The 24398-nt window shown below is 36.9% G+C and overlaps 9 protein-coding genes across 10 annotated transcripts; 5 read left to right on the top strand and 4 right to left on the bottom strand.

Annotated features, from left to right (window-relative positions):
- Positions 1 to 776: 776 nt before the first annotated feature.
- LOC104740067 (putative fucosyltransferase 7) lies at positions 777 to 2763 on the bottom strand. Its single transcript, XM_087483207.1, has 2 exons — positions 2442 to 2763; positions 777 to 2367 (listed from the first exon to the last, which is right to left on the bottom strand). Exons 1-2 carry the CDS (start codon positions 2548 to 2550, stop codon positions 899 to 901), a joined length of 1578 nt encoding a protein of 525 aa, XP_087339333.1. The 5' UTR covers positions 2551 to 2763; the 3' UTR covers positions 777 to 898.
- Positions 2764 to 3605: 842 nt separating this feature from the next.
- Positions 3606 to 4538, top strand: LOC104740066 (uncharacterized). The gene has a single exon (XM_010460575.2). The coding sequence runs from the start codon at positions 3799 to 3801 to the stop codon at positions 4318 to 4320; it is 522 nt and encodes a 173-aa protein (XP_010458877.1). The 5' UTR covers positions 3606 to 3798; the 3' UTR covers positions 4321 to 4538.
- A 1465-nt stretch (positions 4539 to 6003) lies between these two features.
- LOC104740063 (uncharacterized) lies at positions 6004 to 6946 on the top strand. The gene is given in 1 exon segment (XM_010460573.3): positions 6004 to 6946. A coding segment is annotated over 1 exon segment (513 nt). The 5' UTR covers positions 6004 to 6265; the 3' UTR covers positions 6779 to 6946.
- A 299-nt stretch (positions 6947 to 7245) lies between these two features.
- LOC109128608 (uncharacterized) lies at positions 7246 to 7983 on the top strand. Its single transcript, XM_019235322.2, has one exon. The coding sequence runs from the start codon at positions 7360 to 7362 to the stop codon at positions 7981 to 7983; it is 624 nt and encodes a 207-aa protein (XP_019090867.1). The 5' UTR covers positions 7246 to 7359.
- Positions 7984 to 8090: 107 nt separating this feature from the next.
- LOC104740065 (phosphate transporter PHO1 homolog 3) lies at positions 8091 to 12799 on the bottom strand. The gene is made up of 12 exons (XM_010460574.3): positions 11936 to 12799; positions 10621 to 10993; positions 10466 to 10514; positions 10302 to 10373; positions 10086 to 10215; positions 9882 to 10002; positions 9525 to 9783; positions 9321 to 9425; positions 9033 to 9227; positions 8676 to 8957; positions 8467 to 8603; positions 8091 to 8360 (listed from the first exon to the last, which is right to left on the bottom strand). Exons 1-12 carry the CDS (start codon positions 12564 to 12566, stop codon positions 8261 to 8263), a joined length of 2454 nt encoding a protein of 817 aa, XP_010458876.2. The 5' UTR covers positions 12567 to 12799; the 3' UTR covers positions 8091 to 8260.
- A 2947-nt stretch (positions 12800 to 15746) lies between these two features.
- LOC104740061 (fructose-bisphosphate aldolase-lysine N-methyltransferase, chloroplastic) lies at positions 15747 to 18254 on the top strand. Of its 2 annotated transcripts, none has more exons than XM_010460571.3 (6): positions 15747 to 16435; positions 16572 to 16600; positions 16773 to 16984; positions 17124 to 17246; positions 17335 to 17739; positions 17831 to 18254. In XM_010460571.3, the coding sequence occupies exons 1-6, from the start codon at positions 15810 to 15812 to the stop codon at positions 18044 to 18046; spliced, it is 1611 nt and encodes a 536-aa protein (XP_010458873.2). In that variant the 5' UTR covers positions 15747 to 15809; the 3' UTR covers positions 18047 to 18254. The 2 variants fall into 2 exon arrangements, with proteins under 2 accessions (XP_010458873.2, XP_087341846.1); XM_087485720.1 differs by having other exon boundaries at positions 15888 to 16435; positions 16529 to 16600.
- Positions 18185 to 21109, bottom strand: LOC104740062 (rhamnogalacturonan I rhamnosyltransferase 1). Its single transcript, XM_010460572.3, has 8 exons — positions 20468 to 21109; positions 20296 to 20363; positions 20121 to 20209; positions 19852 to 20014; positions 19396 to 19685; positions 19098 to 19302; positions 18832 to 18989; positions 18185 to 18712 (listed from the first exon to the last, which is right to left on the bottom strand). Exons 1-8 carry the CDS (start codon positions 20727 to 20729, stop codon positions 18439 to 18441), a joined length of 1509 nt encoding a protein of 502 aa, XP_010458874.2. The 5' UTR covers positions 20730 to 21109; the 3' UTR covers positions 18185 to 18438.
- A 243-nt stretch (positions 21110 to 21352) lies between these two features.
- LOC147927879 (uncharacterized) lies at positions 21353 to 21817 on the bottom strand. The gene has a single exon (XM_087485923.1). The coding sequence runs from the start codon at positions 21815 to 21817 to the stop codon at positions 21353 to 21355; it is 465 nt and encodes a 154-aa protein (XP_087342049.1).
- Positions 21818 to 22807: 990 nt separating this feature from the next.
- Positions 22808 to 24398, top strand: LOC104740060 (transmembrane emp24 domain-containing protein p24delta7). The gene is made up of 4 exons (XM_010460570.3): positions 22808 to 23122; positions 23214 to 23423; positions 23951 to 24027; positions 24133 to 24398. The coding sequence occupies exons 1-4, from the start codon at positions 22913 to 22915 to the stop codon at positions 24275 to 24277; spliced, it is 642 nt and encodes a 213-aa protein (XP_010458872.2). The 5' UTR covers positions 22808 to 22912; the 3' UTR covers positions 24278 to 24398.

The following is a 24398-nucleotide window of genomic DNA, read 5'->3' as shown; positions in this document are numbered from 1 at the left end:
TATATATTTAGGTCAATAGTCATAAGTCGATATTATTTGGTTTCCCAAAGAAAGCTTAATAGTTCAAAGTTAACATGGAAAATAATCTTTGAACATTAAATTTTGTGATATGCAGTAACATTTTAATAGGTAAGAAAACATTGACAATTTAATAGGAAATGGTAATATTCTTTTCTTATATAATATAATATCTAAAATTAGATTATAAATTTCATTTTCTGACACATGTTACCGCCTAACTTTATAATTATTCGTCATTCTTAATTTATTAAGTTTTTTTTTCAAATAACTTCTTTATTAAATAATTAATATTAATTTTTACGACATGCTACGACATCAAGATTTAACTAAACAACCATAAAAATCCTATAATTGCTTTAAAAAAAATGAGTAAATTTCAACATAAAAGGTTTTGCCACAGTATTTTAACTGATATGCAAAATTAAATATCCAATAAAAGTAGGGAGCGTTTTTTTTCTTTTTAACCTAAAAGTTTCTCCAAATCACTGTAAATGCTCTGTTTTTCTCCTCTTCTCCAAATAGGTTAGGTTAGCTGACAAAAGAATAATTCAACGGAGGCGAGTTTCTCCTCATCACTCGCGAGTTAACTCATCGATTCCATAACTTTCTTTGTCAGATAGTCCAAAACTATCTCGAGGAGAGGAGAACGGAGCGGTTAAGATTTAGGATTGTGGTTGAGTTTTCAAGAACAAAGACTTTTGAGCTCAAGAATCCGACAGAGAAGGTCCTGTTGGGTTAAAATTGCAGTAGCCACGTTTCGTACCAGAACGTGATTATTTCAAAGTTTTGGTTCTTATGACATCTGTATACATTTTGCCTTTACACAAATAAATCAGAACTCATCAAAGATCCTCTGTTTTAATTTGTAAAACTAAATCTATAACTCATCTTTGGTATCATCAACTAGCTTAAGCCCATAGTGTCTAAGATCCTCACAATGTCTAACAAAAGGAACGATTTTTGCTGTGTTAATACCCTTTTTAGCTCCACATCCATGGACCGGAGGGGTAAGGAAACAAGGCTCCATGGACACACCACGACCACATGGTGGATCAGGAGTTTTGAACTTCTTTGGTGTGTAGAGTATCCATGGCTTTAATCCTCCAAGACCTTGAGCAACATATCCAAATGTAGACCAAGCGCTCGTGACAAGCTTATCAGTTAAGCTTAGGAGGTACATCTCTGCTAGAGCCTTTTGGTCGTGAAGCTTCTTGTCTGTTTGCTGAAACCTTTCTCCACTTGGCTGATAAACTTTTACTCTCTCTCCTGTTGAAGTCGGTCGTTCCCAATACATGTTCTTTAGGTTGTTAGAGTATCCTGGATGCAGTGATGTGACCAGGACAGCTATAAGTTTTGGGGGTTTTGTTGTATTTGTTACTTGTGGTTCTTCTTGTGCAGCTGCTTCAGGTAAAAGTTTCTCTCTTTGTGTACAGGCTACGATCTGGTTCATTACGTGCTGGAAATATTTAGTTTGTCTGCTGAAGACCCTTACTTGAATCCCAAGTATCTCGTCTGCTCTTGATAAGTATGCATTGTAGGATCTAGTGACCATACCCCAAACTTGGTTTGTTGGGTGAAAAAGATAACGAGCTAAGTGGTAGAAGACGGTGTCTTTCTGCGGGAACAGCTTGATTAGTTCGGGTTGGAAACTAGGGTTCAACCATAAAGATGGAATAAAGTAAAGATTGGATTTGACAACCAGCCAAGGGACTTTGTCGACTAAAGAATGATCCTTCTGGCAGAAGAATCTCTTGTCTTGATCCCTGTAATCATGAAGAAGATGAAGATACAGATGCGATGGGATTATAGTTGAGTTAATGGTATGATTCTTCAACATTGTTCCGTGACAACGCGAGTATTCCCGGTCGAAGCTATCTATCTTACCCATCAATGGGAAATCAAGAGGAAGTAACCATGAAGTACCAGGAAAAGGCTCACAGAAGAGATCACTTATGTCTTTGCGTTGGTCCACAAGAATGATTCTGTCTGTCAAGAGAGCATAGAGGAAGACAGAAGCAAGAGTGAGTATTCTGTTTCCAAGCCCATAAACAGCAACCCACACAATATATTTGCATTCACCAACAGATCTATCTCCAACATTCTCATCATGATCATGACCAAGCTTCTCTGTTGCTATCTTGTAAGCATCTGTGTCTGGACCGCAACGCTTGTGAAGCATCTCATAGTTTCTAAGTTTAGAGACAAGGTATTGAGAAGTGTTGTAAGGCGAAGGTTTGCGATACAAGGAAGACTGATACCTACTCAAGCAAGAATCTTCATCAAAATCAGCCGTTAAAAGCCCTCCTAACAGTTTATCCCTCGGTTTTACGGAATCCTTTGAAGATACTGCAAGAAAATGAAATAGTAAGTCAAAAAAGGATAATTTCTGAATAAGAAACTCGAAATATGAATGATCATACCGTTGACTGTATCACCAAGAAGCTGGTGTTTGAAGATGTTGGAGAATGATAGTAACATCACCGACCAAAGTAGTAAGCAAGTGAGGATTGTTGTTATCATGAGCTTCATCTTCAGACCGAGAGTCCAGGAAACCTTCACCGGAGATTTGAAATAGTAGATGATATATACATATATGGATATTAGTTTCAATTATTGTTAGGAGTTTAGAAGTTATCAAAGAGTTTACAACTATTATAATGACCAAGTCAAAGAAACTTGTAGGTTTATAAATATCCTAAATGTGTTGCGCTGTGAAAATTGAAGAACTCCGAAAGTGATCCCAACAATTTTATAGTGTGATTGCTTAATATATTTACATGTATTTCCATTTATTACAATTGAAAAAATTGATGTTGGTGTTTGTACTCGAATTAAAAAATGGCAAATTAAGAGAGTTGTGTGTTAATCAGCAACAAGCAATTGATGTTGAAATCTCAACAAAACAAATAATACAATATATATATATATATATATGTCATGGAGCAGCATTTTCTGAACTGTTTTTTGGACAAATTCAATTTGGTTGATATGAATAATGTGTACCTTCAACGGTTGAACAAAAGTTTCAATCCGGTTTTGGAAATGTTGATGTCATATTGTCATCTATGGGTCATCTCATCTAATACTATTATCAAAGATGAATCTGGATGATCTCTTTTGACTTTGCTATAAATCTCCCTCCCAACAAATAAACCTTTTCACTCTTTCTAACAATAACAAAAAAAAAAAAAAGTATGGAAAAGAGTTAAAAAGATGGTGGAAGTTGACAAATTAGCCTGATTTTGGTGAGAACTAGGAATAAAAAAGAAACTAAACAGATTTGACTATTTCATATGGACTATTTAATGGCGTAGAAAGACACACGGAGACGAACACGACTCATGCTTAGGCTAGACACACATATTTCACCTAAGTGTTAGTAAAATCTAAACTAAAAAATAATCATAATCTCGTAAAACAATTATTTTTGGAATATTTTCAAAATTAGTTTTTGTTTTGGTAAAGATATTTTCAAAATTAGTTAAATATCAATTCAAGTGTTTTTTTTTTTTTTTTTTTTTTTTTTTTTTTTTTTTGTAATCCGTTTCATAATTTATATCGAAGCAAAATAAATAAATACTGTAAAGTGTGAAAAGGTGAAGATCACAAAAGAAAGGGTTTTTGAGGGGTTTTAACATTAAGAAAGACTTTTTCGATTTCACATTCTCTTCTTTGGCTAGGCTCGGCGGCGGCACCGAGAGAGAGAAACCTCAAAACCCTTAAAAACACATCTGAATCCCCCAAGTCCCACAAGATCCGATCTTTGTAGAAAAAAGAATGGGAATCATATCATCCACAGATCCAAAAACGGAGACTTCAGAGCCCAAATCTCAAACCAACGAAGCTCCATCAGAGAAACTGACTCCATCGGAGCAACTAGGGGGAGGAGATCAGTCATCCCCGTCGGAGAAACTTGGAGATTCATCAACTGTTTGGAGAGATCCAGAAGAAGGAGGAGCAGAAGGAGGAGACGCAGAGGGTGATGAAGAAGAGGAAGGAGAGTGTGGGTTTTGCTTGTTTATGAAAGGAGGAGGCTGCAAAGACTCGTTTGTTGCTTGGGAAGAGTGTGTGGAGGAAGCTGAGAAGAACAAGGAAGATATTGTTACCAAGTGTATGGAAGTCACCTCGATGCTTAAAAAGTGTATGGATGAACATTCGGATTACTATCAGCCCATTCTCGCTGCGGAGAAAGCTGCTGAAGCAGAGGTGAAGAAAGAGCTCGAAGCTGAGAAGAAGAAGGAAGAAGAAGAGAAGATCTCGGAAGAGGAGGTGGCTGCGATGAAGCAAGCTCAAGGGTGATTCTGAGTGTGAGAGGATTTTTAGGTAAATTTTTTCATCTAAGTGTTCAAAATATTGGAATTTGGGGATAAAAATTGCTCGTTAGGAACAGAGGAAATTACTTATAAAGATCGACCATTTTTGATGGTTTAAGTTTCGTCTCTAATTTAATATGCCAATTTGTATGCGAATAAGTTGATTGATTAAGGTCATCTGAATGAATACTCCCTTCTTTTTTATATGATTCCATAGAGGTTTTGCTCATAAAGGTCATTACTTTGTTGATCCCCATGAATGTCTCAGTTGATTCGATAGTTATTTTGCTCTAAAGGTCATTACTTTGTTGATACCCATGAATGTTTCAGTGATTCTTTGTGGTTTGCTTTAGCTATTTCTTCACTTGGATGTGATTTGTTGCTTCTGAAACAGTTAAAGGTCAGACCTTTCTGTAGTGGTAAGCTTCTGGTTCCAGCATTTTCTAGTTTGTTTGAAGATTTAAGTTTACTTTTGTTGTTGTTGTTTCACTATGTGATTGAGATACACTTAACATTTCTTTCTCACTTCAATTCATTATCGATCATGTTCTGTTTGGTTGAAGTCTCCTCGAAGATGAGAATCTTTACAAATTCCAGGTTTGCCCTGGCATGTATCGTTTGTAGGGAGATAAGAAACATTACACAACTTCATATCTGTTATCAGCCTCCATTCATATTCATGCCATTTATATGTTAAATATGCTTTTCGCAATCATGTTTAGAAAGAGCTTAGTTGTTAGCAGCCAAGTATGACTGACATTTAGCACTGCCTTGATCATTTATAGCCTTATAGGGTTGGATCTCAAGGTTTTTTTTTTTGCTTTGAATGAGACAAATCAAAGGCCAGCATTGTCTCTGCCTTATTTTCAAGTTACATGAATCTCTAGTTCTGTCTTGTGAGTATGTTTTGAAAATATATGATCCGTGTGACAAAAGCCTTTTGCAACTATTCTTGTTCAATGTTTATCTGGTTGGAAACTATAAGTACGAAAAGCAAAGTTGAGTAGAATGAATCATACTATACCGTAATGAAGAGTTTAAAGATTATGTTCTTTACACGATTCACCACAATCGAACGAACTTTGTGATATATATATATATGCAATTGATGTTCTAAACAGTTTGATGGGCGGCTTTGGTAGATTAAAGAATAAGTATCCTCAGTCTTCTGAAACTTCTAATAGTCTTAATATTCATCTTACAAGAAAGTGAAATATTAAGGAGCCACCAACTAAGTGTAGTAAAAAGAGAACACGGAGAATAGTCATGAAAAAGGCCCCGAGACCTAAACGAGTTAGTTAGACTTGCCTCATGTATATGTATGCTTCAAAGGGAGAAATTTTTTAACCAAATTTAATTGTACGTAGACACAAAGATAGAAATATATATGTATTTCTAAAAAATATGAAGAAAATGAATCAACTGTGTCTGTGTTAAGATTTGGCCGTGTCAGGGTACTAATCGTATTTTCAATATAGGAGTCATGTCCAAAAGAATTATGTGAAGGAATTGTAATTATCAAATACTATATATATATAAAAAATGTAGTTATCAAATTCCCATGTATATTGTGATTAACAAATCCTTATTTGTATTGTACTTATCAAATCCCTATATAGTATATATATTGTAATTTTCTCATCTAATGAACTAATTGTATGTAGGGGAATCGTTATCTCTAAATTGTATCATTCACAAAAATATTTCAACCTAAATCCTTTTTTTTTTTGGTAAGGGACCGGGAGATTAGTATCTCCCAGAAATTATTGAATCCATAACACCCGATCTCTCTCACGGCCGGCATGGGGATAACGCCATCCAGGGATCTGAATCAGGAGAATTCTGATCCCAAATCTCAAAAAATTCCAGTCCAGTAAGAGAAAGTAGGAGATTCGTCAAGTACTCTTTGGAAAGATCAATTACAAGTGTTCATGAAGGAAGGTGGGTGCAAGGAAACATATGCGGCTTTTCAAGATTGCGTGGACAACGCTGAGAAGACGAATAAGGAACCTATCTCTACGTGTTATCCGATGTTGCAGAAGTGCATGGAGACTCACTCTGATTACTATCACCCCTTTCTCGATGCAATGAATAGTGCTGGAAAACTGATGATGAAGGATTTCTCGCCGTCAACTGTTTCGCGAGATTCAGTTGAATCCGTGTCCCCAAATCAGTTGGCAAAAGAGGAAGAGGAAGAAAAGTTGTTTTTGGGGTTCATGAGAGAAGGTGGTTGCAAGGAACCATTTAGAGCTTGGTAAGATTGCTTTGATGAAGCTGACAAGAACAAGGAAGATGTCGTCCTTAAGTGTGTGGGAGTTTTTACGAAGATGACCAAGTGTATGGATGCTCACTCTGATTACTATCATCCTTTACTTGCGTCCAAGAAAGCTGCAGAAGAACACATGGAGAATGAGCTTCAAGCCTTTCTCTCGGAAACAACCTGAGGGGTGTTTGAGTTGAATTAGCCATTTTCTAATATTGGAGAAAAAAATGGATTCGGTTTCCATATGAATGACTACTCTTCTTTTTTCATATAGAGATTATTTGCTCTCAATGTCACTACTTTGTTGATGCCCAATTGCCCATGAATGTTTTCCGTCAACAAATTTTGTCCTCTTTTTGTGGTTTCCTTAACTATTTCTTAATTAATACATTTGAATGTGATTTGTTGCTTTCTGTTAGCTATTCCGGATCTTCCGGTTCAGATGTTCGGTTCAATGAAATTATGTATATTTGGTCCAGTTGTTATAGAATACTAGACTCACGTTTATTCATAGTTTTTTCACGCACGTGTTACGTACGTTGTTTAAGATCCATGCAACTTAATCTTACGTTCAGAAAATAATGAGATATAGAATAACAAAAGGAATACTCCATTACATTAATTTACATATAGATACGTCTCTTAAGTCTTAATTGTACCATTCACAAAATTATTTGAACCTAATCCATCGTCTCCCTCTGTTATTCACCGTTTGGATCACACCGAATTCCATAAGATCCGATCTCTCTCACAGGCCACGGCATGGGAATCACGTCATCCGCAGATCTGAAACCGGAGAATCCCAATCCCAAATCTCAAAACAACTCAGAGAAATTGGGAGATGATTCGTTGTCAAGTACTTGGCGAGATCGGTTACGAGTGTTTATGGAAGAAGGTGGTTGCAAAGAATCATACAATGTTTTTCGAGATTGCACTGAAGAAGCTGAGAAGAACAATGAAAGTATCGGTAAGTGTTTTCCGATGCTGAACAAGTGTATGGAGGCTCATTCCGATTACTACCAGCCTATTCTCGCAGCGGAGAAAGCTGCTTTAGAACGGTTAACGAAGGGTTTCAACAAGCTGTCAACGGTTGGGGAAGTTTCAGATCAACAAAAAGACGAGGAAGAAGAAGAAGAAGAGAGGTTATTAGCTTTCCTGAAAGGTGGTGCTTTCAAAGAATCGTTTATGGCTTGGCTTGATTGTTTTGAGGAAGCTGAGAGAAACAAACAAGATTTCATCACTAAGTGTGCTCGAGTCTCTGCTACGTTATCCAAGTGTTTGGATGATCATTATGATTACTATCATCCGGTTCTCACGGTGGCTAAAACTGCTGAAGAACACATGGAGAAGGAGCTCGAAGCCTTTTTCTCCCGGAAGCAAGCTTAGGGATGATTAAGACAAAGCTTCTTAGAGATGATTATGAGGATTTAGGTTTTTTATTGTTAATGTTTTGAAAATGTATGATTGGTGTGACAGTCTTGTTCACCACAATCTTTCAAATGCCATGATTGATTGCTAACTATGATCAGAGACCGTTCGCATATTAGGTACGAAGAGCAGAGTTGAATAGAAAGAATCATATAGACTAAAATGAACAATCTGAAGAATAAATTTTTTACGCGAATTTGGTAGCTAAAGAGCATTCACGGGTCTTCTGAAACTACTAATCGTCTTTATCGTCATCTTCATCGTAGTTGAACGGTAATGGAACTGACTTGAAGGCTCGGTATTTCCCGACATTGTTCAAATGCTCGTTCTCTAATCTGTTTTTCCACAATCCAAACAAAAACAGAGCGTTACTAATTGGAATGTTAATGCAACACATTTTGTGGTGTTAGTGTAATGTGAGTTTTGAAGGGTTTATTTCACCTGAAGAAGTTCCATATACCACGACGAATGATCTCAAGACTAGCCACAATGGTAACCATCGTCTGTCTATGCATGAAGGAAAAGTTGAAGTCCAGAACCGTCTGGATCCACGCAAATCTCAGCAGGACATTCAAAACCTGGTACATGTTCTAAGATCAGTTGCTATAAAAACATCTTTGACTTGTTGAAAAAGTGTTCTTGAGACTCACCATGGCGATGAAGTATACTTTCTTCTGAGGAACGAGGAGTTTATCTCGAAGCCAACGGTTTTTGGATCTCCTGTTTAGAAGACCCCAATCATGGACAAAGTCCCACCAAGTGCAGAATATTGCAGCTATAAATGAGAAGACAGCGGCTAAAACCCTCCACGCGACTTGACCTTTTTGGATGCTGTAAGCCGTTCTCAAGCAAACCGCCACTATAGTCAAGAAGTACTTGAGTCCGTTGTACCCTTGTTCCGGGTTTTTTTCCTCAATTAGCCGTCTCAGGCACTGTATGTGTAACAAAGGTTTCGTTATGGACTGCTAGAATTTGGATTTTTATTTTTGAGGGCAGTAACTATCTACCTGAAGGAGGCGAGAGACATAAGGGATGACAGCAACAATGAATAAGAAAGTGTTGTAGACATCAGATTCTTTGCAAGTACTTTTTCTTTTTCTGTAGTCTCCCCAACCATAGTAACATATGTAGAACTCGATGCTTCGAAGCGCTTGAACCTGGCTAGTTAATTGATCTCCCAAGAAGAAATCAGGCAATGTAACCTGCATGGGAAAAGGACGGTCAATACCCAACTAGAATAGGAATTTTAAAGCATTCTCTTTGGTTGATGAGCTTATTTCATCTCTGATTTATACCTTGTAAAGAGGAGCGGCAAGGCAATGAAACAGACAAGTGAGGAAGAAATAGCGGCTCGAGCGGTAAAAGTAATTGAATGGCAGGACTAGAACCATGAACATAGCCTGTTAAAGTAGAGAACATACATCACATAGTTACTATGCCATTGTTTTGAAGTTAAAAAAAAATCTTAAAAACTCGGATTTCCGGGTTTGGGGACTTACAACAAGTAAGATAAGAGGAAGAAGTTCAGTTTTGGCTTTATAGTCTTTGGTTTTGGGGTCTGCCTCCATGTCAAGATTGGCAAGAACACAAAGCAATGCAAAGACTCCGATGCTGAAACCAACAAGCAGGACTTGTCTGTATCCAAGTTCAGTACCTTGCTTGAACCCAAATATGAAGGAATAGTTTACTCGGTATCGCCTCCAATAGTATATATTACCAGCATACATGATGATGTGCAGCACGATAAACCCGAACAAACTGCAAGAAACAGCAAGGAAGAATACAGTCTAAACAACACATTCCAACGCAAATGCTCGATATAACTTCTTAAGATGGACAAGTTACTAAGCTCTTACCTATAAAGAGGGAACATAGTATTCATGTATTCCTTCTGGCCTTCTTTTTCCAAGAGATTTCGGGTACGGATGATCGCGGCAAGAGCCACTATAAGAGAGAAAACGCATCCAGCCATAAAACCTGAAAGGCATTTTCCTCATAAGCACCACAAAGTTTGAAAAAAATACAAAATGACAATTTATGCAAGCTAATGATTTGTTTACCAGTAGAAAATGTAGTTCTATGTCTCTCCCGTTTTGCTTTAGGTCTTAAAATGTTCATTGCTTTAGTTCGATTAGCGTTAGCAAAATGCTTTATGAATGTTGCTTCAACACGCTCCATGAGTCTCATAACCTGTCATAACAGAGTAAGAATATAAAAACAGAGGAATTGATGAAGTTACTTATCCAAATAAGAAAAAACATCATAAATATCTTTACCTCATCAGAGCTTCCCAAGTTTGAACTATCAACCACTTTCATGTAAATCCTCGTTGCACCTCTCGACGTTATCTATAAAAAGGACATTTCGTCGAACACATTGCAGTCATTCTTCTGAAACATATATAACCCTCCAAAAATAAAATAAAAATCTCAAATCTTACCTTATCATACTTCTTCAATATCTTCGAAAACGCCAATACATTCAAAAAGCTGAATAAAAGTTATCGAAAATTTCAAAATCAAAAACACATCAACCATAATAAAAAAAAAAAAAAAAAAAAAAATTCAAACTTTAAAACAAAAAACACAAACGCACCTATAGCTTTTGAGAAGGCGAAGCTTGTGATAAAACTCAATGAAAGCACGTTTGAGACTCTCTTCGACTTTCATCAGATTCTCTCTGCTGAATTTTAACTCAGTGTGATTCGGTACTTTGAGAACTCCTTTAATGGTTGAACGAGGCGTCTCTTTTGTGTTGTTGATCTTGACTCGATCAAGAACCTCGAGCGGAGCTGGTCTCGCTGCTCTCATTCTGCTCGTAGTCACGTCATTGACTGCTCCGGATGAAACCACCGAGGTTTCGTTTTCTTCTTCTTCTTCATCTTCGTCTTCATCAACTTCCGTTAGCCCAGCTCTGCTCGAGCCTCCTTCTTTTATAGCTTCCAAGTGCTCTTGACTTCGAATTTTCACTGCAAATTTGAAATTTTCGGTTTGGTATAAATTACGGTAACATACAATTCATTTTAAACCGGGAATTAAATTTTTACCAATTTTAATCCGGTTTTTACCAATTTTTACCAATTTTAATCCGCTAAATAAAAATACTAACCACCACAAGTTTTTTACTTTAAACTACAGAACCCGTGCTCTCTTTTATTTATATTGTAGATTTTATATAAAATATAATTTATGTGATTGTTTTTAGAAGTTGTTGTGAATAAAAGTTAAGAACCAGTTGAAATTTAGGACCGAGTTAAAAGTGATTGTTTTTAAAAGTTGTTGTGAATAATATTAATTTTTGAGATTTTGTTGTCTATATATGGTTACTTAAATATTCAATAGAAATTTATTTTATTTTTTTGGAATATCCTTTCTAAGAGGATCTTAAATCGAGATTTAACTAATGGTTACAACTCATATAACCTATAAATTTATAACCTATCAAATAATCAAATAATTAATTTTTTAGGGAATCATTAACTTAAATGAAAGATATCATAAAAAATCCAAACGTATTAAAAAAAAAAAAAAAAACAGTTCAGTGGGTAGTATATGACTCAAATTCAAGTGGACTGAAAAAAAAATCATTAAAAATCACATCTCACTAACATAATTTTAAATACCAAAAATTGACTTTGTTCATTGTTCAAGCCTGGAAAAAAATATATACAGTAACTCTAATCAGGATTTTGATATGATTTGATCAAGCCGGCGGGAAGAAATGTAAACAAAATCAAATCCGTCTTTGATAGTTGATACTAAGAAATCTTTTAATATACATTTTTGTGGGCTGGCACTAATCTAGACATAAAAGTGGACCAGAATTTAAATTCCTGTTTTTGTCTTTCCATAAAGTCGGTGAGTTAGGTTAGGTGGATAGAGTAGATACGTGTATTAAATTATATGCTTACTGGATTTAGCTCCGGCGGGAGTAGAAGCAGAGAGAGCCGCCGCGGAAGTAGCAATATCAGACGCTAATCGAGTTATCTCCACCGTCCTTTCCTCCCATCGCCACCCATCAGGATTCTCAACTTTAACACGAAACGCTATCAAAGCGTCCATTTGTTTGTTAAGCATGGCAGCTTCTTTCAACACTTCTTCAACTTTCTCTTTGTAAAACTTTTCAACCTTATTGAACTCATCGTCTAGTCTTCGGAAAAATACTAGCTCGTACTCTCCTCCTTCCTCCGCCGCCATCAGAAACGTCGTCTCGCAGCCGTGACCCGAGGTTGTGTTAACAAGGATTGGTCCCGGCGTCGTGGATGATGTTGCCGTCAACTGTACGCCTTCTTCGACATCATGAGGATGACCGCGTTTGTGTCTTCCCGGGGTCGATACTAGACCGCTGAACGCACGGTACAGAGTCATTTTCCGGTTTAGTCCTCCGCTGTTCTTGGCACCACCATGAGGATGGTGTGCATTGTTGGTTCTTCGTTGGAATCTGATGATTTCTTTGAGACGTTTTTTGAGGAAGTCGTAGTCCATGTAAGCTTGTTGCCACTCTGGCACCATTTGAGACGAGAACTCTTTCCCGAACTTCATGTTTTCGATTCTTGAATCGAATCGAATCTATCTTACTTGTTTGAATCTCTCTTGTTTATGTGTTTTTTTTGTTTTTTATTTTATTAAACTCTATAGTTTATGTTTGTGTCTGAAGAAGAAGAGTCCTATATATATACAAAAGGGAGAAACAGAGTGACAAGTAGTTTATGATTATTTTTTGACGATATTATAAAGTTTTTGGAATAGAAAATTTGTTTCTAATTAAAGTAATTAACTTTATAGCTTTTTGAATCATCTTTATTGAATTATTTTCAACGTGAATTCAGAGAGGGCAACTAAAAAAGCGCGTGGGTACTATGTTCAAATATAGAAATTCGAAATCCCTTTTTGTAATTTGTATTTGCTCTTTCAGTTGCAAAGAATTTTATGTTTCTAGTCCTTACGGTACAACAATTTGTCAAATAGCTTTCGATATTTTACATTAACCATAGTAGTGTGATCAAACATTGTACTTCAGTTTTTAAGTCCTTACCGTACAACAATTTGTCAAATAGCTTTCGATATTTTACATTAACCATAGTACTATAGTAGTGTGATCAAACATTGTACTTCAGTTTTTAAGGTGAGAACTGGGAAATTTTATTTTACTTGTTCTTAGAAGATATATTAAAAAGCCGCGTTGATCTACCAGTTGAAAAAAATGTAGGTGAGTTATATTAAACAAATATGACACAGTAATTACTCTCTTCCTAAAGATTACTAGATTAGTCCCATATTGACTAATTTGATTATAGTTAATTCATAAATCAATGTGTCATGTTCGAGAAATTTGATATTCCTAGTGGACGACCCGATCCTCCTCTCTGGTCGCGGTGTCAGACCCAGTTGGGCGGCTTAAGGTCGATATGGTAATTGGTAATATTGGCATTGCACATAACATAACTAAGGTGAATAAAATAGTTTAAAAGTTGCTTTACACGTCAATATAATATATATATATATATATTTGTTTTGTAATTCTGTTTATACACGTCTATAAACTATTTGTTTTGTAATTCTGTTTTATTATTGAACGTAAATTACGTTTGCATGGCACTAATCAGCGTAGGTTACGTACGTGCGTGAAAAAAATATGAACAAGAAATTAGAAATACAAGATGGCAAGTTATCAAGAAAAGAAAAGCGGATTATAGTCATTTGGTCAACTGGTCAAATAGCCTGGTTTTTAACCACGCAAATAATTATTTTTGAAAAGTCGTATTATTATGGTTTCAATGAATTAATCAATTAATATGACTCTTGATCAACGGACAAGAAAAAAATGCATCACTTATAGTTTGCGGTATTATCACTTATAGTTTTGTTTTATTTTGCGTATTATCACTTATAGTTATATCAAACAAGAAGATACTTTGCGGTATAATAATTAATAAATGTGACAAAATTGGTTATATGTACAATCAACACTACCAGTCGTTTTCGAGAAATTTCTATCTCACCAACAGCTGTTGAGTCGATTTTAAAGGTCTCACATCGATCATCATTATGTGTGTATCCTACAAGGCTATGGTTTAATGTTAATCATATTAGTGTTGGATTGGTGTATCTCTCATATATATGATATACTCTTTCCCTAGCAAAAGTTTTCTATAGTACAATTTTTTTCACTTATTTAGATATATGTATAAATGCAATTTGTGTGGATATGTGTATACAGAAAAACTATATTATTTTTGCTGAATACTGGGATTTGTATGTTTCAACAGTTATATTTAACGTGTTTGAAAACTTTATGATATATATATATATATATCAAATGGGTATTGTTTATTTCTTATACAATAATTAGTAGTAGTTGATAAGGTATCTGAGAGTCGCTTTAATGTTAGACGACTAATACAGTTTTGTAGATAAATTTAGCCATCTATTTTGACCTTCTCAAAACACTTTAAATTAATTATTATAGTACGCGAACTAATTAAGGAAGCCTTTTCACCTAGCTGTAGAATATAAGTATATAAGAATATATACCGTATATAGTTAGATTTGTCTTTTCTCGTACGTCCATGTGTAGTTAAATTTAACAACTGTCCTGTTTATATGAGATTTTTTTTTAAAATTAAAAATAAGATATGTTCTTAACAAAGGACTAAGAAATTACTTTTATAAGTGTTGGATTTTAGTTGACCAATCCCTGAATTGTATATCGATCCGACCATCACGTCAGGTCGTCATCCAGAATATTGACTAAAGTTTTGTGGTTTTCGTGACAAGCATTTTCTCAGTCTTTGATTTAAAAATTGGGCCGATGAGTAAGTTGCTATCAGGTTAGGTACCCGTACCACGCGAGTCTCTGCGCGACAAGCGGTTTTTATAAGAATCTGTGTTCTTCACATTTGATATTTTAATTTGTAAGACAGCTTCGTATATTTTGACGAAGAATAAACACTTGTCTGAAAAAAAGTCTAATTGCATATTATCAACTGACTCAGTAGGTAATCAAAATGGCCGAAGTGTCTCTAGTCCCACGGCATTCTGATCGTGCCTTAATTTCGTTTCTTGCAAAGTTATCGGCAAACACGCAAAAATAGTGGTCATTATCGTTTGGGTAAACAGTATAGTAACGAGCCTAGAGAGTGTAACAGGGCTGAATTCTGATAGGATATATCAACATCACAGATGTGCTTAACTGGTGTGGTGGTCTCATCATATCCCGTGGAGTGTGGACCGTGGTCAAGCCGGCACACGAGAATAGAAAGTTCAGCTCCTTTGTAATTTGGTCTCGAAAACGTTTCATTATTTTGTACTGTTTCAAAGTCTTTTATTAATAATTAGATGGTACGACCAAACTATTAATAAATCGAATACTCTTTCAAAATACATAAATAATATTTCTGCCGCGTTTACTATTTTTTTTTTTATCTATACAAGATTATTAAAACACTAATGCATACTCATTTCTGATTTTTTATTTACTTAAGTAAACTCATGTCACTGGTATCTGAACTTTTTTTTTTTTTTTTTGTTATCTATAAATCTCATCAGAAATCATGAGTTACTGATTTATATTAATTTAAAAATTATTCAAAACTGCTTGCTGTTCAAGAAAAATACTTATCTTTATATTTGATGGAGACTACTGAGTAGGAGGATATTTGTATATTTGATCCCTAAATTACAAAATAAACACTTATTTTGATAGTTGATAATAAGTAAAAAAGAAAATTAAATTTTGATGAAAAATGTGAATACACAAAGACCATTAATTTACATAAAAGCTTAATGTACGCCTTGGCCTTTTACAATAATGGGCCTTCTACATTTAGATTTTTATTGTTCTTTGTCTTCTTTTTTTTTCTCAACATAGAAATTAACTTATGTCTGAGATATATTATCCACACACTCTGTATTTCACTGATACTACCCCGCCAACGGAAAACCACCATGTCAGCCTCTGTCGCCGTCGTGACGGGTTTTCTCCGCCTCCCGTCAATTCAAAAGTCTCAAAACCCGTCCTTTCTCTTCTCTCGACCCAAGAGATCTTTGGTGAGACCCATATCCGCTTCAAGCTCAGAATTGCCGGAAAATGTTCGGAACTTCTGGAAATGGCTGGGAGACCAAGGAGTCGTCTCCGGGAAGTCTCCGGCAGAACCTGCGGTGGTACAGGAAGGATTGGGACTTGTAGCCAGGCGTGATATTGGAAGAAACGAGGTCGTATTGGAGATTCCCAAGCGGTTGTGGATAAACCCAGAGACAGTTACGGCTTCCAAGATCGGACCTCTATGCGGAGGATTGAAGCCGTGGGTTTCAGTTGCTCTGTTTTTGGTCAGAGAGAAGTATGCGCAAGACTCTTCATGGAGAGTTTATCTTGATATGCTTCCTCAATCTACTGATTCTACTGTCTTCTGGTGGGTTTTCTCCTTCTCTGATCATCGTTTACTTATTTGTAGGAACTGTAGAGCTTCTCTGTTTGCTCAAAGTTCGGTTTCTCTGGTAAACAGTGTAGCTAATGAGATGCCTTCTTCGTGAAATGCTCCAGTACAGGTCAGAAGAGGAGCTTGCTGAGCTCAAAGGTTAATCCTTTTACACTTTTCTTCTTGTTTTCGTCGACAGATCATTGTTTAGATTCACACCAACTGGTTTGGGAATTAGTTGTTGATTCACTAGTAGTAGCTGATGATGAATCAAGGGACAGTTGAGCAAAACATTATTATAAACTTATGTGATTTCTGTTGTTTGGCTCAGGGACTCAACTATTGAGCACCACATTGGGTGTGAAAGAGTATGTGGAGAATGAATTCTTGAAACTGGAACAAGAGATATTACTGCCCAACAAAGATCTCTTCTCATCCCGCATAACACTTGATGACTTTATCTGGGCGTTTGGGATTCTCAAGTCGAGGGCTTTTTCTCGCCTTCGTGGCCAGAACCTTGTCTTGATCCCTCTTGCTGATTTGGTAAGCTCCTGTAAATAAATATCCATATAAGCGACAGCTATCTTCTTTATTCAGATAACGTCTTAGTTGCAAAGAATCTTCATGCATTGATGCTTGTCTCTGCAGAGAATCTCTGACTACAATGTTTCATTTTGAACAGATAAACCATAACCCTGCGATAACGACAGAAGATTATGCATACGAGATCAAAGGAGCCGGCCTTTTCTCTAGAGATCTCTTATTTTCCTTGAAGTCACCTGTTTATGTTGAAGCAGGTCAGCAGGTAAGCTGCAAGCACTGTTACTTAGTTTAACCCCTCAAGAGTATAAGTTCAAGCCCTTTTAATGTTGTTTGGATGGTCTATTCCACAGATATACATTCAATATGATCTGAACAAAAGCAATGCAGAACTTGCTCTGGACTATGGTTTTGTGGAATTAAACCCTAACCGAAACTCATATACGTTGACCATAGAGATACCTGAATCAGACCCATTCTATGGGGATAAGTTGGATATTGCTGAGACTAATGGGATGGGTGAGACCGGATACTTCGACATAGTAGACGGCCAGACTCTTCCCGCTGGCATGCTTCAGTACCTTCGGCTTGTTGCCCTTGGCGGTTCAGATGCTTTCTTATTAGAATCTATCTTCAATAACACCATATGGGGTCATCTTGAATTGCCTGTAAGTCGTTCAAACGAGGAGCTAATATGTCGTGTTGTCAGAGATGCCTGCAAGTCTGCTCTGTCTGGTCTTAGTACCACCATTGAAGAGGTATATATATCTTCAAGCTCTTTTCTTGTACTGTCTTTGCAGCTACTTTACACTCGTTGCATTTCTTTCTCGTCTTCATTGTCTTTCGTAGGATGAGAAGCTTCTGGAAGAAGGAAAGCTTAATCACAGGTTGGAAATTGCTCTTAAGATACGGATTGGTGAGAAGAGGGTGCTTCAGCAAATCGACCAAATCTTCAAGGATAGAGAGCTTGAGCTTGATGTTTTAGAGTATTACCAAGAGAGAAGGCTCAAAGATCTTGGTTTGGTTGGCGAGCAAGGGGATATCATCTTCTGGGAAACCAAGTGAGAATTAGCTAGCTCGTATAGAAGTCCTGCAAGAACAAACTCAGGGTCCGAAAGAAAATCTTACTGGTTTGGTCTCAGACCGCATAGTTGAATCAACCTCGAGACAGAAGAATTAAAGAAAGAGACCACAATCTGTATATTAATTAAGCTATTGCCAAAAGCAACTTTTTGAAATTTCTATAAGATGAGACAAAATCTTCTTTTAGTTACATCTTAACTTACGTAAAACAATCAAATTAAGATCAGCAACTATGCAGGAAAGCTGAAAAAGTTACAAACAAAAAATGGAAAAAAAACTCAGGGAAGGAACTATGCAGCTCCCGTTCAAGTATATTTGGCATGCCGTCCTCTTGCAGAAGCAACGAGATAATATGCTAAAAACATGACTTTTCATCAACGTGTTAAATTGGAATTTCTATGGCCAAACAGGTCGTGGCAATTTGTACCTTCACAAAGACACTCTTGAGGGTTTGCGTAGAAGTAATCTTCCTCCTTAGGTTTGTCAGCGATTACTCTTCGGTGTGTAGGGGCTCCTGTTCGTTTCTCATGGGCTACCTTGACGGCTTCTGCAAACTGATCCCACGTGAGGGTCTTATTGTGATGCAAGTCTAGTAGCTCCACGAGTCTCTTACGGTTAAGCAGGACTGTCTTCTTATATCCAAGGTATCTGCAAATTCAACACATAAAGACCAATTGTGTTTTTATATAGAATTACAGGTATGGTTTGCTTAATACTAACACGTCAGTTGTCATGAAAATGATGCATTCGATACCAAAACAAATTACCTCCGATGACCTTCCACCACTTTTGCCATGTTTCCATCATAGGTAGGAATAAAAGTATTGCTGGCTACAGATACCATAAAATCTAAAGCAGCCATTTGAGATGAATGGTTCTGAAACTGTTGCAGCTCCGCTGACTCCAGTAGCATTTCCTTCTTTACCTATAACAGAAAGTGTGCAAAACTGCTAAGAAAACGTTCATATGTAATGAAGGTGCAGTGTATCACTCGTTGTAGCAAGAAAGGGGAAACCAGGACTGGTAGACTCACAATTCTCGGAAATGCTTCCCTTAAAACGGATAGCCTATGCTCGCTCCCATAAATCTCACCAGCTGCAATGTATATCTGTGTATTTTTCTCGAATCCCAGTGCTTTTAGAACCAATGCTACCTCCTCTGGCGTCAGAGGACACAGCCCTTGCGCCCTCCTCTCCTCAGAGACTATCTCCTTCTCTCTCCACCAGGGATATGTGTACCTAAAGAAACACAGAATAGACCCATACATTAACAACAAAATCTCATCTTTTTAGTCGGAACACCGATTCAGGGCAGATGTTCTGAAGACAAACCTCATCTTTTTTAATTCTTCAGCTTCTTCCTCAGTGCAACCATGAGTGCAGCCAGAGAAAGCTAACATGTCCATCTCATATCTCAGATGCAAAGCCACAAAAGGCCCTCTTTGTTGTAGAATTCGAACTAACTTAGATCCCAAAGCCTCAAGCTGTGGAGTGAACTTTAGTCCCTGGAAGTTCACCCGGCACCTGAGCCACTGCAGAGGGAGCGGAAGACCATTGTTTGCCAGGCGGGTGTCGGTCCTGTTGAAGTGTACAACTTTATGTTTGCTGAAAAGGGGTAATACCTGAACAAGAAATTTAACCAATCACAAATGCAGAAAGACACACAACAAGAAAAAGAAGAAATTGCAAAATGCTTGCAATTTTGTTGCCATAATAACGATGTCTTGTGGTAAGTATAGTGTCAAAGGAAGCAAAACAGAAAACTAGTCATGAACAGCACAAACCTACCTGCTTCAAGTAATATTTTTCATCAGACCAGCTCACAGGAGGCATTTCGAACATTTGATAACCATACTTCCTTGTATACCGTTTAGGAAGCCTCCTTAAGATCCGAACTTCATCTCTTAATGAATCAATGAAATGTCTCACATTAAAAATATCCTCAAAACCACTGCAAACGAAAAAAAAAATAGGATGCTTTAGATCGCTACACAGCTACAAAAATAAAACATATTTCAGAAGTGAAAGATCATCTAAAAAGATAGAAGAATGAATACCTAGGATCAGACCAGAAGGATGTTTTGTCAAGCTCAGGAACAACGAGAGTGAGGTTTAATAGGCGAGCAACAGTCACCATATCACATATCTGAAAACAAACATAAAAAATCAGAATTTGGAAAACATCAAATCTGAATCGAAAAAATTAGGAGCAATTAAAAGCAAGTGACAAACCGCGGATCGCATTTGATTCAATCCACCATTACAGGATACAAGTAGTATACCATTGCTTGTATAATTTCCTACAAAAACAAAATCGATAATCTCGTTAAAACTCTCAAGCACCAACGTGAACCCTAAACGCCGCCCAAAAAAAATTAAAAGAAGAGAGAAAACAAACACTGACTGGGAGGAGGAAGAGGAGGTGGGAAAGGAAGAAGCTCGACAGGGGCAGAGAATCTGGAAATCTGATTGGTGAAACCAGTGAAGATCCGGGAATGCCAAAGCTCACCGGCGGCGAAAAGCTGAACCAAACACGTCCAAACCAAAATGCTGGAACAAACTCTAACGAACCACACTTGTACACGAGGCTTGGGAACTGCCGAAGGAGGCGGAAGCTTAATATCGCTTCGCGCCTGAGTAGTCACACTCTCCGATCTAACTTCCATCTCCCTCCGACGACGACGATCTTCTTCGCCGCTTCATGAGATTAAAAAAAAAAACTCTAAAACCTAAAAAAATAAAAAAAAAATATATCTCCGATCTTGTGAAAATTTCCGGGAAAATTTATTCTTCTTCAAAAATGCAGAAATTGATAAAATTAGAAGAGAAACGCGAAATGGAATGCTTCTCCTTGTGTGTCCAAAGGTTTGAATCTCGAGGTGTTTATTTATTTTATTTTCCCGAGTAAATTCGAAATTAAGAAGAAGAAGAAGAAGAAGGAAAAAAAAAAAATCACGAGACGGGAAAAAAGAAGAAGAAAGAGGTGGTAACGGTGAGAAAGATGGGAAATAAGTTAATAACCGTCAAGTGTCTTCTTCTTCTATTTATTATTATTTTTTTCTGAGAGACACAATTTATTCTTTTTTTATTTTGTCAACAATAGATCAGGTCAAACGAGCTAATTGGTAGGAAAATCATTTACAAACAATACTTAGTGCGGAGATGTACACGCTTGACGTGCCAAAGAATCCGCCTTTAAATTAGCATTTTTAGGAATTAAAGATAAAGAAAAGGAAGATAATTCCTCCCTATCAGTCTTGATGTCGTCAAGGTACGCCGAGAACGTTGGTCAGTCGGAAGGAGAAGACACCATCTTCACCAAGTCTGAGCAGTCAGTATAAAAAACCACCTCTCTGAAGTCATGGCCGATCATGCAGCGCATCGCCCAAAGGAACGCTTCAACTTCAGTATGTAATGGAGATAGACTTCGCCTGAAATTCTTGGCACCCAAAAACGACAACGTTGTCTGGATCGAGGTACAACACCAACCAGCACCTGCATACAAATCCCCTGCTTTCCAAGATCCAGCTATGAAGCATCGATATCCTGAAAAGACCGAAGGAAGGGAAACCGTAGGCACCCTAACTGGCAACTCCGAAACTACTGGAAAGGTGGGACTGGTCACTAGATCATCCTCTATCTGAGCCTGCTGCCATGCTGCAGCTTCACCCTCTGCTACCCTAACGATATCCTCTAGCCTTTCGGCAATATTGTCAAAGACACGTGCATTCCTTGCTTTCCAAATAAACCACATAAGCCAAGGGAAAGCCGTAATATGGGCTCCCGGATTCTACTGCCCTAAAAAGTGATCAACATTTGCATATACTGTTTCCGTCGGGAAGGAATTTAAAAAGTGACACAATTCATTCTATTTGCATTTTTTAAAAATATTATTTCCTTTTTTTTTTCAGCTAGCTTTAACTTAACTAAATACCAAAAAAAATATTAGAAAAACATAGTATTAAATAGAGGGATTCGAAGAATAAATATAAATTGTCTAAGAACAAAGATTTCAAGAACATTCAACTTTGAAAACATGTAATACTATAATACGAAGAAATAAAGAAAGATGACACATTTTGCCTTTTTGGTAGTCGTTGTCATTCGTCGTCAACGAATTCACCTAATTGTTCTCTTCTTCCCCCCCTAACTTTATTTATTATTGTCTCAATCTATTTATTGCACTAATCACGTTTCAGTTAACAAAAAAAAAACTGTTTAATCTCTTTTAGTATTATGAGTATTTTTTTTGTTGGTAGTGTTAGTATTATGAGTTTATCTGGACATATTTTAAGACTTATTGTTATAACCAAAAAAATAAAAAAAAAAAAAAAAAACTGAAAAAAAACTATGACTCATATAACCTCAACTCAGTTTTGTATGCTTTGCATTATTAACATCCCCTTCCAAGAAAAGTTGCTATTTCTCCTTTACAAATTTTTTTTTGAGTACAGTTAAAGTTTAAAATTAACATTACTGAAATGAAATGTTAGTAAAAATCTGGAAGAGTTATATATTTCTTTATATATTCTTCTGATTTGGGGGGTTGTCCCCTTGAGAAGACAAGTCCAATACTCTATTGGGCCTTCATTTAAGAGCCCAGTTGAGTGGTCTTTTTTTTTGTGCAAACTTTAAAAGAGAGCCCAATTGAGCGTTAACAGTTTTTAAAATTTTTAAAAAGACTCCACGTGTTTCAACGAATGAAACAATTACACGTGGCAACGTACCTATGTTTGAGTTTCTTTGTCTCCTTCCCTTCCCATTAACCCGCAGAAGAAGAAGGATAGCTTTGAAACCCGTCAGATCGATTTCTCTCTCTCTCTCTCTCTCGCTCGATATCGGAGCCGCCATGGATCTTCATCGGAGCTCGATTGTATTGTTAATCCTTTCAATTCTATCTCCGGTCACGATCTCTATGCGATACGAGCTGACTTCTGGTCACACGAAATGCATCTCAGAGGAGATTCACGCAAACGCATTGAGCGTCGGAAAATACAGCGTCGTCAACCATAACGAAGATCATCATCCTCTTCCTTCTTCTCATAAAGTCACCGTCAGGGTAATACATCTTTGAATCTCCTGATTAAATTTTTATTTTATTCGCATTTCCTTCGATTTGATTCTTAGTAATAATGCAATGGTGTTTTTAGGTCTCATCGCCGCAAGGAACGGCTTATCACGAAGCGGACGGTGTAGAGTCGGGGCAGTTCTCGTTTACAGCGATCGATACAGGGGATTATATATCTTGCTTCACCGCCGTTGATCACAAACCGGAGACCACGCTGACCATTGACTTTGATTGGAGGACCGGTATCCATACCAAGGATTGGTCCACTGTGGCTAAGAAGAGCCAAGTTGAAGTAAGCTTTCGCGTCTTCTCTTCTCTTGAAGTCTTTAACTTGGTCAAACTAAAATCTCAATAAAGTAAATAGATTTTGATGCCTTTTTTGTTATATAAAAGAAATGTGCTCGGATGTGTGGGAAATTGGTAGCTAAGTTTAGACCAAGACATTGTGCTTGAAAGTTGAAACTTGATATGAATTGAGAATTGCTCTGTAGTCTAGGTTTCTAGATTATGTTGGTGGATTGGTTTGGTTTGAACCTGCAACACTGCTTAGGGTTCAAACCTAACTGATAGGGGTTGTGAGTTTGCGGTCTTGCATATGAAGAAATTGATTGATTAGTTTAACTTGAAACCATGATCAATTTCGTCAGCTCATTCTGGAGTTCTTTCCTTGCAAAATGAAGGTAGTTAGGACTAGGCTTTACAGATTACAGAAGAAAACTAATCTTGAAATGAAAGTAGATAGGACTAGCAGATTGCAGAGGTTTAAAGGAATGTTTTGTTAACCATTGCCATGGTCGTATCTTGATGTTATTTGGCCAGACGATGGAAATTGAGGTTAAGAAGTTATTTGACACGGTGAATTCCATCCACGAGGAGATGTTCTATCTCCGCGACAGGTAATTAATTACAACAATAGCATGTTTTCCCTTCAAGTCGCTTAATCTGAGGAAGAGAATGACTCAAAAACTCAAAAAACTCATTCCGGATATGGTATAATGCAGGGAAGAAGAAATGCATAATCTGAACATATCGACGAATTCGAAGATGGCATGGTTGAGTTTTGTATCGCTTGCAGTTTGTTTATCGGTCGCAGGTCTTCAGTTTTGGCACTTGAAGACTTTCTTCCAGAAAAAGAAGCTCATCTGAATTGTATTCAAAACCCTAAGACTATAGCTTTTATATATAACACAACTGATTTCATTTTTGTCGACCAATTCATTTTCTTACTGGATGTTTCGGAAATAGACTACAATATTATATTCTCTGA

The sequence above is a fragment of the Camelina sativa genome, chromosome 14 (assembly GCF_030686135.1).
Source record: "Camelina sativa cultivar CO46 ecotype springtype chromosome 14, ASM3068613v1".
In the NCBI taxonomy this organism is placed as follows: domain Eukaryota; kingdom Viridiplantae; phylum Streptophyta; class Magnoliopsida; order Brassicales; family Brassicaceae; genus Camelina; species Camelina sativa.
Note: the sequence above shows the minus strand (reverse complement) of the source record. Positions and strands in the feature narration are given on the sequence as shown.

Bases quoted from the DNA above. Each gene is read 5' to 3' on its own strand.
- LOC147927879 (XM_087485923.1), bottom strand. From the start codon at position 21,817: ATGTGGTTTATTTGGAAAGCAAGGAATGCACGTGTCTTTGACAATATT.
- LOC104740060 (XM_010460570.3), top strand. From the start codon at position 22,913: ATGGATCTTCATCGGAGCTCGATTGTATTGTTAATCCTTTCAATTCTA. The intron at 23,123-23,213 runs GTAATACATCTT...TGGTGTTTTTAG, and splicing joins CTCATAAAGTCACCGTCAGG to GTCTCATCGCCGCAAGGAAC. The intron at 23,424-23,950 runs GTAAGCTTTCGC...TTATTTGGCCAG, and splicing joins CTAAGAAGAGCCAAGTTGAA to ACGATGGAAATTGAGGTTAA.
- LOC104740061 (XM_010460571.3), top strand. From the start codon at position 15,810: ATGTACGCCTTGGCCTTTTACAATAATGGGCCTTCTACATTTAGATTT. The intron at 16,985-17,123 runs GTAAGCTCCTGT...CATTTTGAACAG, and splicing joins TGATCCCTCTTGCTGATTTG to ATAAACCATAACCCTGCGAT. The intron at 17,740-17,830 runs GTATATATATCT...TGTCTTTCGTAG, and splicing joins TTAGTACCACCATTGAAGAG to GATGAGAAGCTTCTGGAAGA.
- LOC104740062 (XM_010460572.3), bottom strand. From the start codon at position 20,729: ATGGAAGTTAGATCGGAGAGTGTGACTACTCAGGCGCGAAGCGATATT. The intron at 20,015-20,120 runs GTATTCATTCTT...TTTCGTTTGCAG, and splicing joins TCCTTCTGGTCTGATCCTAG to TGGTTTTGAGGATATTTTTA. The intron at 18,990-19,097 runs GTGAGTCTACCA...TTTCTGTTATAG, and splicing joins GGGAAGCATTTCCGAGAATT to GTAAAGAAGGAAATGCTACT.
- LOC104740065 (XM_010460574.3), bottom strand. From the start codon at position 12,566: ATGAAGTTCGGGAAAGAGTTCTCGTCTCAAATGGTGCCAGAGTGGCAA. The intron at 10,374-10,465 runs GTAAGATTTGAG...TCCTTTTTATAG, and splicing joins TATTGAAGAAGTATGATAAG to ATAACGTCGAGAGGTGCAAC. The intron at 10,216-10,301 runs GTAAAGATATTT...CTGTTATGACAG, and splicing joins ACTTGGGAAGCTCTGATGAG to GTTATGAGACTCATGGAGCG.
- LOC104740067 (XM_087483207.1), bottom strand. From the start codon at position 2,550: ATGAAGCTCATGATAACAACAATCCTCACTTGCTTACTACTTTGGTCG. The intron at 2,368-2,441 runs GTATGATCATTC...ATTTTCTTGCAG, and splicing joins TCTTGGTGATACAGTCAACG to TATCTTCAAAGGATTCCGTA.
- LOC104740066 (XM_010460575.2), top strand. From the start codon at position 3,799: ATGGGAATCATATCATCCACAGATCCAAAAACGGAGACTTCAGAGCCC.
- LOC109128608 (XM_019235322.2), top strand. From the start codon at position 7,360: ATGGGAATCACGTCATCCGCAGATCTGAAACCGGAGAATCCCAATCCC.